The 12,319-nt window shown below is 39.9% G+C and overlaps 2 protein-coding genes across 2 annotated transcripts; both read right to left on the bottom strand.

The window, feature by feature from the left end:
• Window positions 1–331: 331 nt before the first annotated feature.
• On the bottom strand, window positions 332–1,211 carry LOC120441495. Its single transcript, XM_039616765.1, has 2 exons — window positions 1,137–1,211; window positions 332–1,000 (listed from the first exon to the last, which is right to left on the bottom strand). The coding sequence occupies exons 1-2, from the start codon at window positions 1,209–1,211 to the stop codon at window positions 332–334; spliced, it is 744 nt and encodes a 247-aa protein (XP_039472699.1).
• Window positions 1,212–3,317: 2,106 nt separating this feature from the next.
• LOC116324711 (gastrula zinc finger protein XlCGF57.1-like) lies at window positions 3,318–9,657 on the bottom strand. Its single transcript, XM_031745426.2, has 3 exons — window positions 9,296–9,657; window positions 7,760–8,027; window positions 3,318–6,269 (listed from the first exon to the last, which is right to left on the bottom strand). The coding sequence occupies exons 2-3, from the start codon at window positions 8,013–8,015 to the stop codon at window positions 4,657–4,659; spliced, it is 1,869 nt and encodes a 622-aa protein (XP_031601286.1). The 5' UTR covers window positions 8,016–8,027; window positions 9,296–9,657; the 3' UTR covers window positions 3,318–4,656.
• Between the last annotated feature and the right edge of the window lie 2,662 nt (window positions 9,658–12,319).

Here is a 12,319-nt window from a genome sequence, read left to right as displayed (position 1 = left end):
ACACTATACACATCATTACACACTACAGCAAAACAATTGAAAACACAATGCTCAGTTTGTGAGAAGGTTCTTTGTTTCATAACTGCCAATGCATATTTTTCAAAACTATACAGTAACAGATCGTCGTAGATCTCTGCAGAGGATTAGGCATTTAGATTTGTCAGTTTCATATGAAGAGTATAAATCTATAGAAAATCCTGCATGTACGTACACTACTGTAACACAACTCAATGCAAAAACAGAATCTATTGCACACAACAGTACTCTTGAAAACATGATCAGGGTGTGAAGTTTTTTTATTTACTTTATTCACACCACACACACACCACAATCACTGTGCAGCATCATGTCGCTGAGCTGCATCGGGCCACATCACCTCATCCACATCGCAGGCTATATTGTCTCTCGCCAGGCACCGCGGGAAAAACGCCCTGGAATGGCGAATCCATCCTTGGAAGGCCTCCGCTGGGATGTCAACACAGGCCAGCTCCATTGCCCTTAGGAGGTTCTCTGTTGTGTATGGTTGTCTGTCATAAACCTTCCATCTCCACGATGAGAAGAACTCCTCTATAGGGTTCAGGAAAGGGGAGTAGGGTGGCAGACAGACGTTTAAAAAGTGGTCACTGTTGGTGGTGAACCACTCTCTGATTTGGTTTGTTCTGTGGAAGCGGACATTGTCCCAAATGATCACATAAATGTGATGTGCGGGCCCAGGATGGTGTTGTTGGCGGTCCAGGAGGATGTCTTTTAGCTCCTCTAGGAAGGTGAGGAGACGTTGGGTGTTGTAAGACCCAAGGACAGCATGCCGGTGGACAAGCCCCTCCGAACCCATGGCCGCACAAAGGGTAATATTACCCCCCCGTTGGCCAGGGACCTCAGTGATGGCTCTTTGGCCAATAATGTTACGGCCTCTTTGCCTTCGTTTCTGCAGGTTGAAGCCAGCCTCATCCAGGAAGAGGTACTCATGAGGTCTGGCCATCGCGTCCAACTGTAATATCCTCTGTGAAAATGCGAAAGTGCACAGGTGTTCAGAACAACAGTCAATCAGGTAGCACAGTATTGTCCAGAAGTAATGTAGGCCACTGAGCAACACAGTATGTCCACTAACTGTACTGTGAACATGGATGTATACTTACTTGCACATACTCGTAACGTAGGTCTTTGTGTCGCGCAGAGTTGCGCTCAAAGGGAACCCTATACACCTGTTTCATCCGCGTCTTTTGGTGCCGGAGAACTCGGTCTATTGTGGCCAAGCTGACATTGTCAACGCTCTAAAAGTTGACATTATCGGCAATGACTTTGTCTCTGATCTCCCGGAGTCTGATGAGGTTGTTCCCACGAACCATATCCACAATGAGGGTTTCTTGTGCGGTTGTAAATATGGCAACCCTCCCACCTCTATGTGGCATTCTTTCAACTCTAAAGAAAGAAACATGTGTTGTCAATTGACATGTGTTACAATACAGTCACAACTGATTTGAAACCAATAGACTACTTTCACAGGTTTGTAAAACTGTATTGTGACAAAGAAAGCAATAGAGTACAATACCTGTTGTGTTGTCTGAATGCCCTGATAATGGTGGCCACGGTGAACCTACTCAGGTTTGGACGGACTCTTAGTCCTGCTTCAGCCATTGTCATGCCATGGACAATGACATGGTCAATGACTGTTGCTCGCATCTCGTCCGTAATGATGGTGCGGGGTTGTCTTGCTCTCCCTCCTGGACCTTCTCCTCTCCCATGTTGGCCTCCTCCTCTTCCTCGTTGACCTGCTCCTCTTCCTCCTCTCATTTGAACTCCTCTTCCTCGTTGACCTGCTCCTCTTCCTCCTCTCATTTGAACTCCTCTTCCTCGTTGGCCTGCTCCTCTTCTTCCAGGGCCAACTCTTCTCCCTCCTCTGCATCGAATTCTTCTTCCCCTGACTCTGCCTTCATCCATTGTGTTTGTTTGGAATCTTCAGCAAACTGTGCACTCTGAACTTGCTTTTATACATGTGGTCACAGCATTAGCAACAAGTGTCTTCAATTTTGAATCGTGTGTAATGAATGACGCCAGGTGTGTTCATTGTGTTCAAATATTGCTGACTGTGGCAAGCATGTTGCATCACATGAGCTTTCATTTGAGAATATGAGCAGAGTTCTTTTGCAACTTGTGTTTTAGCAAGGCAAAATGTGGTTAGATTTATGACAACGGAGGATTGTGTTCTGTGAATTGTGTCTTCATGTGACATGTGTTTATGATATTGGTAAATGATGGCTAGATTTAGTAAATGTGTTTAGACAACTGGTCATTTGGTTTAGAGGTTTGGCGTTTGTGTTTTAGCATTTGAGAAAAACTGTAATCTCTGTCTCTCTTCCACAGCATGTCTTTATCCTGTCTTCCTTCTCTCACCCCAACCAATCACAGCAGATGGCCCCGCCCCTCCATGAACCTGGTTCTGCCGGAGGTTTCTTCCTGTTAGAAGGGAGTTTTTCCTTCCCACTGTCGCCAAAGTGCTTTCTCATAGGGGGTCATATGATTGTTGGGTTTCTTTCTGTATGTCTTATTGTAGGGTCTACGTTACAATATAAAGCGCCTTGAGGTGACTGTTGTTGTGATTTGGTCCTGTGTAAAACAAATTGAATTGAAGTCCCCAGACCTGAGTGCATCTTTGATGTAAATGGTATTGACACTGAAGTAGCTACTTTTCAAAAGTCCAAATAATAAAAAAGCAGCTCCTGCACCATCAACGAGTACTATACACAGGCAATATAATATAATATTTTATTTAGTTAGTTAGTTTCATCCAAGTAAAGGAAATGGACAAAGAACAGTGTAATAGATTCTGCTGCTTCTCTTTTACTGTAAAAATCCAACAGCACTGCCATCCTACATTTGTCTATCTACGTCTATGACCTGAGGTTCTCATACTGTCATCAGATTCCAACAAGAAACAAACAAGTCGAACTTAGCAAAAAAGCAAAAGAAAAATGAGATAAACTAAATACATATTTCGCAAAGTAAAACATATTCTAATCATGCAGATTTTATGAACAGCAGAGTGGTAAATGTTTTTTTTCTAAAAGGCATGAGGTGTTCCTTTTAGACACTCCACAAATTGTAAATTAAAATCCAGTGACTGCTTTTGAAATTGCTGGTTTGAAGCTTTTTCAAATGATCATCTTCTGAGTCGGCTTTTCTAGAAGTCACTGCTGCAGTGGTTCACTTACATTTTCTAACCTGGTCTCTGATTGACTTCTCTGTGTTTTCAGTGTGGAGAAATCATAAATGTTGAGGTGGAAAGCTGAAACCAAATAAAAGACTTTGAGTCTCCAAAGTATTTTTATATTGTTTAATGAACCTTTGAAAAGGGATCGGATACAAACCGAACAAGGTCTGTGAATGCCTGATGACGAAGGCTAAAGTAAGAGAAACTCTCAGCATTTAAAGCACAATGTCTGTAATTCATCATCAAACAAAACGTGGTTTACTCAAGCAAACCACAGAAGAACTTCCTCCTTCTCTATAGAATCTCATACAGGGAGAGGATGTTTCACAGCTCCTCTGTGTATACACAAGTCAGATGACTGCTACACATTGAACAAAGACGACTATCACATATCAGCAATTTATATGTGTAAACATTATACATTAGTGATCATCTTGTGTTCTTCTGCTACAGGAGTGTTTGTGTCTTATATTAGTTTGATTTATATAGTTGCAACTTGATTAATATCAAAGTACATTTTATGAACGCAAGTGTTTGCCTTCAACTGCATGCGATCTTATTTCTGTATCTCATATTTTAAATCACTTTTCTAGATTTCTTAGACAGTCAGCAGTCGCTTTGCATCACATTTTATTTAAAGTCGTATGCTTAATATCACAACTGAAAAAAAAGCTCTTCAATGTGCTCTGCTCTGCTTCTCAACCCCCATACAGAGCTTTTATTTCCATGAACAGTGTTTCCAAACATGTCCTGTTGCTTTTAAAGTGACAGCTGCATAAATTAAAGTCATATTTGCCATTTTTTCTAAGCAAACTAGGTAGAAAGTTTCCAACAAAGCAAACATTTATCTGGAGATCTGGACATGGTGAGATCAGGCGAGGCCAATTTGACATTGTTATGTTAGTCACTGATTCAACATTAACTTTAATGTTAATAGAGCTTCTTTGGCATTATTAATGCTGAGAACTAATAGCCTTACGGTGAGCTCACACTGTGCTTTGCTACAGGTCCAAGCACATTTCAGTTGTTCTGAACATCTCAGCTCGAGCTCACTGAAGTTAGCTGATCACCCAGTGTGAGTATACTCTCAGTGTATTCATGTTAACCTATAGCTAGAGGTTTCTAGTATGATTTAATACAGGCTCTGGTCATTGGTTCCTAAAGTTAACACTGAAAATAAATACTGTATGTATTTCCAGATCAGTTCCCATTATAGCTTTGCTTTGAACAATGTTGCATATTTAAGAGATGTAACTGTCATACTGTAAACACAGATTTGGTCAAGGCAAAATTTTCCAATTAAAAACCCCCCCAACAAACTTTGATTAATTTTTCATCACAACCAGAGGGCGGTATTTAACATGATCACAACAAAACTATTTCCCTCAGGTATGTCTTGAAATGTTTTTTACATTTAAATCTTTCATCATATTAACAACTGAATGTTCTTATGTGTGGATACTCTGGTGTCTTTTTAGATCCTCTACTCGTAAATATCTTTTCTTACAAACATCACAACCAAATGGTTTCTTTCCTGCGTGAATTAGCATGTGTCTTTTCAGTATTCCTAGCTGTGCAAACTGATTGCCACAAACTTCACAAACAAATGGTTTGTCTCCTGTGTGGACTCTCATGTGTGTCTCATAATTCCTCTTATTGTTAAATCTTCTATTACAAGTGTCACAACCAAATGGTCTCTCTGCCATGTGAACTTTCATGTGTCTCCTTAAAATTCCCATCTGTGAAAATCTTTTACTACAAACATCGCAACCAAACGGTTTCTCTCCTGTATGGACTCTGGTGTGCATCTCAAGATTTCGCTTAGTGTTAAATCTTTTACCGCAAACATCACAACCAAAAGGTCTCTCCCCTGAATGGACATTCATGTGTCTCTCGAAATACTTTTTCTGGGTAAAATTTATACCACAAATACTACAGTTAAATGGTTTGTCCACTGCATGCACAGTCTCATGTCTTTTGAGATCACCTAGTTGTGAAAATCTTTTATGACACACCCCACAACCAAACGGTTTCTCCCCCGTGTGGAGTGCTTTGTGCATCTTCAGATTTCCCTCTTGGTGAAATCTTTTGCCACAAAAATCACAACCAAATGGTTTCTCTCCAGTGTGGAGTCTTTTGTGCATCTTCAAATTTCCCTCTTGGTTAAACCGTTTTCCACAAAACTCACAACTAAATGGTTTCTCTCCCGTGTGAATTCTCATGTGTGTCTTGAAATTTAAACTCTGTGTGAATCTTTTGTCACAAACACTACACGTGAAAAGCTTCTCTCCAGTGTGGATTCTCATGTGTGTCTTAAGATAATACTGATCTCTAAATTTTTTTTCACAAACATCACAGCTAAACGGTTTCTCTCCTGTGTGGCCTCTCATGTGTCTATTAAAGTTGTACAGATCTCTAAATTTTTTTTTACAAACATTGCAGCTAAATGGTTTCTCTCCTGTGAGGACTGTCATGTGTGACTCTGCATTTTGCTTCACCCTAAAACATTTCTTACTAACCAAACAGCTGGTAGACCCTTCTGCTGACTCCCTTCTCATATCACTTTTTACTTCCGACTCATCAGTACCGCTCTCCTTCCAGCCGCTGTCACTATCTTCTGTTTCAAGTTCAGAATCTGACCAATGTTCCTGCCAGTCATCATCGTCGTCTTCATCATCGTCATCATCAATACTGACTTCAGTTTCATAAGAGTCTGAAGCCTTTCCATCAGCCCTCGGCTGTATATGACTGTTCAGATCTGCGTTCCTGGCTGTTTCTGCTGCTTCACAGTCTTCTGCATCAGTTTCTGTTTTTATCTGTTTAGCTGAGCTGCTGGTTAGAAGCTCTGCCTGGAAGAACTTGGGTTTTTCTTCATCATCTTCACTCTTTATGGAAACAGCAGTTAATGGGAACCTGTTGATGTTATCCTCTTCTGGCCTATTAAGCTCTTCTCCCTCACATCCAGGAATGAGCTCCTCCTGTTCCTCCTTAATGTGGAGGAGGTCATCATGGCATGAGCTCCAAGGAACCTCTTCTTTAATCACCAAGATCCGCTGGACATCTGCAGGGAGCAATAAAGACACAAGCACAGCTGTGACTGTGTACTGACACATTTCCTTAGACCTCTTATTAATATTTAGAGCAATATAAATATATTTTTTTGCAACCTTTTCTTGGAAACTGAGTAAAATTAATAATTGTGTAATTATGTTCATTTTCACCTTGCTTTATCAAAACACTGACAAGGGCTTTAAAAAAATGAAAGACTATGTAGACCAAGTTATACATTTCCATAAAAAGTGTAAGATATTTAGATCTTCTAACATTTGATCTGAAGATATCCGCAGACTTCAAATATTAGCCTTTCAATTGAGTAACAAAAAATAAATACAATTTTTTTTTTTAAAGAAAAAAGGATTATTTATTAACAGATATCTTCTCATATTCGTGTATGGGGGGATTTGACCAGGAGACAGATCAAATGAAATGATTGAAAACATATAAAGAGCTTATACAAGTCTTATCAGAACTTCTTTTCAAAGAGTTAATCATGAAGATATTTACATTTATACGAGGAAGCTTCTGATCATGCATGGAGGGTTTCACCCCAAGTACGGCACCTAGAGACAGTACGCTAAGCGGAAGGAAGGAGGCCGGGGACTGGTCAGTGTCAGTACCACAGTCCAGGATGAGACAAGTACAGGTGGCCAAAAGATGGCCATGACACCTCAGGCAGCAGAAACCCAAGAAAGAGGAGGAACCATCATGGAAGGACAGGTCCCTGCACGGTATGTACCACCAACAGATAAAGGAAGTGGCTGACATCCAGAAATCCTACCAGTGGCTGGACAAACTCGGACTGAAAGACAGCACAGAGGCACTAATCATGGCAGCACAGAAACAGGATCTGAGCACAAGATCCATAGAGGCTGGGGTCTCTCACACCAGGCAAGACCCCAGATGCAGGTTGCGTAAAAATGCCCATGAGACAATCCAGCACATAACAGCAGGGTGCAAGATGCTAGCAGGCAGGGCATACATGGAATGCAATGACCAAGTGGCTGGTAGTGGAGTAGAGGTCCGATGGAGGTCAAAATAGGAAACGTCCCCTAGGGTGGTCAAGAATGGCCAAGCTGAGATCATGTGTGACTTCCAGATACAGATGGACAAAATGGTGGTGGCTAACCAACCGGACATAGTGGTGGTGGACAAACAGGAAAAGATGTCCACAGTGATAGACATAGCGATACCGAATGACAGCAAAGTCAGGAAGAAGGAACACAAGAAGCTGGAGAAATACCAAGGGCTCAGAGAAGAGCTCAAGAAGATGTGGAGGGTGAAGGTAAAAGTGGTGCCAGGGGTAATCGGAGCAATAGGTGCCGTGAGCCCAAAGATTATTCACAGGACCCTCAAGCTCCCAGGCCTCTGGTAGAGGACCCGAGCTTGAAGGATAAAGACCGCCTGCAGACGCGAGAGCTGAATTTTATTTGATTTCTTTTATTAACTGCAAAAATAATGTTTGCTAGATCAAATGAGCCAAATTCCTGATACCTGCAAGCTGTGAAGCAGCAGCAGAAGAAGACAAGCCTGGAGGCTCTTCCTCGGTTTTCTCTTCAGCTGGGCTCTGATTACTCTGTGAAAACTGGGGTCTATCTTCATCATCTTCGCTCTTCACAGCAACATCAGTGACTGAGAACCTGATGAAGTCAGCCTCGTCCGAGTCATTGAGCAGATCCTTCTGTTCCTCCTTAATATTGCCGAGGTCCAGACTCATGCTCCACGGAACCTCTTCCTCAGTCTGCAACATCTGCAGGAAACACTGAAACACACATGCACACTGTGTATTCAAACAGGTCCTCAGTGCATAAATTGCAGGTATAACTATTTGAAACTGTAATTACACAATTAATTACACAAATACCTGTACCACAAAATTATTTTTTTTAAAAAGGTTGTTTTTTGCCAATGCACACGTTTTTGCCATCTGAGAATGATTATAAGTATTTACCATCGCCTGTTGGAAGGCAACCTGTCTGGCTCTGACTCTTGCTGACTGCGATGACTCTCACACAGATTATTGAAAGGTTTCAATGAACTGTCATGAAATTCATGAAAGCAGACAGATTGCCAGCATGTTGGAATCAATCAGTCAACTCATCTACTCTATCAATGGGGAAACACTCAAACCTGAGTTTCTAAAGTCTGTGTCAGGTATGTTGACTTTCAGAGGTCAGCGATTTCTAAGTAGTGAGCACACAGAACGGCACTCATGTTTCGTTCTTTCTTTAACTTCTCCATAACAGAAAGATGACTTACTTTATGCCTTAATAAGCACTTTTACATAACACATATCTGTGAGTGCAGCTATTCACAAGTCTGTCTTAGTATGTGAAAGTTACAGTATATTAGAGTTAGTTAAACTAATATGCAGAGTATCAGTACAATCAAACACAACAATACAAACGGTTTAACATGCCAGAATTAAAGCTTTCATCCACTTAGCACTATCTGATTAGCTGTGACACTTAACCTCAGTATTAAATATAAGATGATGCCAAAATGCAACAGCACAGAACGGACTCACAGAAAACTTCAGTAAAGGCGGAAAACTGTATCATTTCTCCAGCAGGACGTTATAGGGCAATAAATTTCACTTTATGTATGTTTCTATTTACTTAAAATTACAAAACATGTAATGACGTGATAATGCATTAAACAACATATTACAGACAGGTTGGGCGTGTAATTATCTGTGTATGAGCTGCTTCTTTCTGCAGCTTCACCTCAGCAGAGCCACGTCCGCCCTCACACTAATATCTGACTTCTCTTTCACACCTGCACTGCATAACGTTTTTTATTGAGGTCGAAGGAAATGATTAAAAAAAAGAGGTAGGACATTATTATTACTATTATTATTTGGCTTAATCGACCACGCCCACAGACTTCTCCTCGGGATTTCCCGAGTGCCACGTCTCCTCCTTACATAATGTCTCTGAGCACATGTGCTGCCTGCTGCAGGTTTTCACCCGTGCACATGAGCAGCTACCAAAGAACAAACTGCATCCACACACAGAAAGAATAAATTACCTGTGCAGCAGACCCTGACAACTTCAGCGTCACTCTGACCTCTGTCCCGTCTTCACTGACGCCCACCTGGGTGAGCCGCTTCCGGCGGATGCCTCTCCAGGTTTGTGACGCTCCGAAAATTTATTCCGTGTTAATCAATCACGAGGATTTTCCTGCATCTGTCCGCAGCATCGATCCAGCAGCAAGAAGGCCAGCTACATGACAGCAAGTCCCGCTTTTATTTTCTTCCCTCCTGCAACACAGTCCAGACAACAAACGGTTCCTACGCCCGTGCTGTGTCATCATAGAAGATGACCAGCATTATGACGGTGTAAGTATAAAACAAAGTCAGTATTAGAGTCATATTAAACTGCTAAGTCATGATGAGTCATTAAAGCCCACACTCCTATTGTATTTGGTGATGCACTGGATTATTTTAGATACTCCTGGATAGTTTCACATATAAAAAATATGGTACAATTTAAATTTGTTCATTCATATATTATTTTTTAAATCTTAACTAGCAACTAAACGTTTGTACTAAATATTAAGTGAAGTATTTTAACATGGAAATACATAACATCAAGTACATAAAAACCCGAGTCAGACAAAAATAGAGAGGTGAGTTTGAGATGGTTTGAGCATGCACAGAGGAGGGATAGTAAGGGAAGGATGTTAAATATGGAGCTGCCAGGCAGGAGGAAAAGAGGAAGACCTCAAATAAGATTCATGGATGTGGTGAAGGAGGACATGCAGAGAGTTGGTGTGACAGGTAGATGATCCACCGTGGAAACCCTAAAGGTCCTAAAGGGAACGGCCAAAAAAAAGAAAACATACAAAGTTAACTTAAATTTAATACTTAATTAAATTTACTTGGTTACTTTCCACTACTGTATTTTCTTTTTTCTTATGTATTTTATTTTGTTGATAATCAACAATGTTACTCAGAGGGACAAGCAAAGCATCATTTGCACATAGTTAAAAAGAAACAGATAAAATGCTGAATAAAGCTTTGGATAATATGATATAACAGACTGTGTTTGTGTCACTTTCTGAAAAGAAAACCACAAAAGAAAGAAAAAACATACACAAACAAGTTCATCTCACTCCAGTCTCAACTTTAATCAAACCAACAGCAAAAAATATGGAACCACGGATTCACCCTATCATCATGAGAGACAATTTCAGGAGCCTCTGGTTATTGCATAGTAATGATTACTAGGCAGTATATTTTCCTTTGCAACCAGGACATGGGATGAATGAATACAAATTTTATTAATCAAATGCATTCTGACTTCAGTGTACTGGTTTGAATCACAAGGTTGAGTAGGTGACCTGTGTACTTTATCAGCCTCATAGCAAGTAACAGTTGTTAATGGGATGGCTCATTGGTGGACTGGCAGTGTTGCCTCACAGCAACAAGATTCTTGGTTGAGATCTTAGAGTATCCACGTTCTCCCTGTTCCTGAAGTCAGCTACTCCAGCTTTCTCCCAAACACATGCATATCAGGAACATCTGTGATTGTAAATTAGCTAAGAATTTTAGTTAAATAATGCCTCTAAAGTGTACAGAAAAGCATCATATATACTACATGTTCAACTGATACAAACTACAAAACTGTACTGTGTAGACAATCCTAACCAAAGCAGTGATTTGCTTTTGCAAATGTGTTACCCATTTATACTGTTACATATTGGTTTGGTGTATATAAAAATTTCTTTCACTATTGTACCTGTTATTGACAAGAGGATAACCTAAGTGTGCAGGTTTCACTATACAGTGCTGTGTCAAAGTATCTGCCATCTTCCTGATTTTTTAAAGAATAAAATAAAATAGATTATAATAGAATAGAATTTTTTTTCACTACTGATGCCCAGACCCTAACTACTACTCATTACTGCCCTCAGTCAAGCTCAGAGTTTATGATTCAAGAAAAAGAAAGAGACTGGGCAAAAATGTCATTCATGGGGCAGCTCCAAGGAGCAAACCACTGCTGACCAAAAAGAACCATAAATTCTGGACTTAAATTACATACGCTCTTAAATAGGCCATTCATGATGGAAAACCTTGCACTGTTGCTGCCAGTGGTCCTTAACCAGTTATCAGGTTAAGAAGCCAACTACTTTTTCACATAGGGTCAGGTTTGGATAGCTTTTTTCCTTAATAAATAAAATCATAATTTAAAAAAAACTGTATTTTGTATTTACAATTGTCATCTAGGTCTAGTATTAAAATTTGTTTAATAATCTGAAACATCTAAGTGTTACAAATATGCAAAAAAGTAAGAAATTGTGAAGGAGGCAGCACTACACATTATGCAATTGCACAAATCTGGTTGGTATGGCAACTTCGCTAATAGACAACTTCAATTTGTTACATTTTGAAAACAATTATGAACTCCTGTATAAATGATTTACGTAATTGGTTTCTAATATTAATTTGAAGATAAACATGTTTTAATAAAGGAGATGGTGATATAAATGAATTCATTGTTTAGCAGGAAAGCAAACATCTGTTTGTATTTTTGACGAGTTTGCCTTTAATACATGTCTGCATAAAGGTTTGATGTTCTGTAACCTAGCACCACCTTTAATAGAACAGATAGGATGCATCAGGTTGCTGTGACGATAATTAAGTTTCCTAGCAACTGTTGCTAAGGAACCTGGTGGCTCCATGGCTCAGTCTACTTAAAAGAATACTTGGGCCAAGATTCATGTTTTCTTTCACTAATTGAGCAATTCTGACTCTACTTTGCATCCATCACACAGAATAAGACTTTTGCAGCACTAAGTAATTAGACAATTTTTGCTTTACTTGATCTGAAAAATAAATATTCCATCAATTAACATAATTTAATTTGCTCCACCACCTTCATGAAAAACACGTGGCCTGTCAAAGATGGCAGTGTCAATATTAAATATTAACAAATATTTTAGGATTTTGCACAAATTACAACAACAGTCACTTCACTTTGTTTTATATTGTAAAGTAAAGACCATACAATAATACAGAACAAAAACCCTTGGTGACAGTGGGAAGGAAAA

This window comes from Oreochromis aureus, linkage group 8, assembly GCF_013358895.1.
Source record: "Oreochromis aureus strain Israel breed Guangdong linkage group 8, ZZ_aureus, whole genome shotgun sequence".
NCBI classification, from domain to species: domain Eukaryota; kingdom Metazoa; phylum Chordata; class Actinopteri; order Cichliformes; family Cichlidae; genus Oreochromis; species Oreochromis aureus.
Note: the sequence above shows the minus strand (reverse complement) of the source record. Positions and strands in the feature narration are given on the sequence as shown.

Coding starts and splice junctions, on each gene's coding strand:
- LOC120441495 (XM_039616765.1), bottom strand. CDS start 1,211: ATGAAACAGGTGTATAGGGTTCCCTTTGAGCGCAACTCTGCGCGACAC. Junction 1,001..1,136: donor TACGTTACGAGTATGTGCAA/GTAAGTATACAT, acceptor GCATTTTCACAG/AGGATATTACAGTTGGACGC.
- LOC116324711 (XM_031745426.2), bottom strand. CDS start 8,015: ATGTTGCAGACTGAGGAAGAGGTTCCGTGGAGCATGAGTCTGGACCTC. Junction 6,270..7,759: donor TGCTGCTTCACAGCTTGCAG/GTATCAGGAATT, acceptor TGCTCCCTGCAG/ATGTCCAGCGGATCTTGGTG.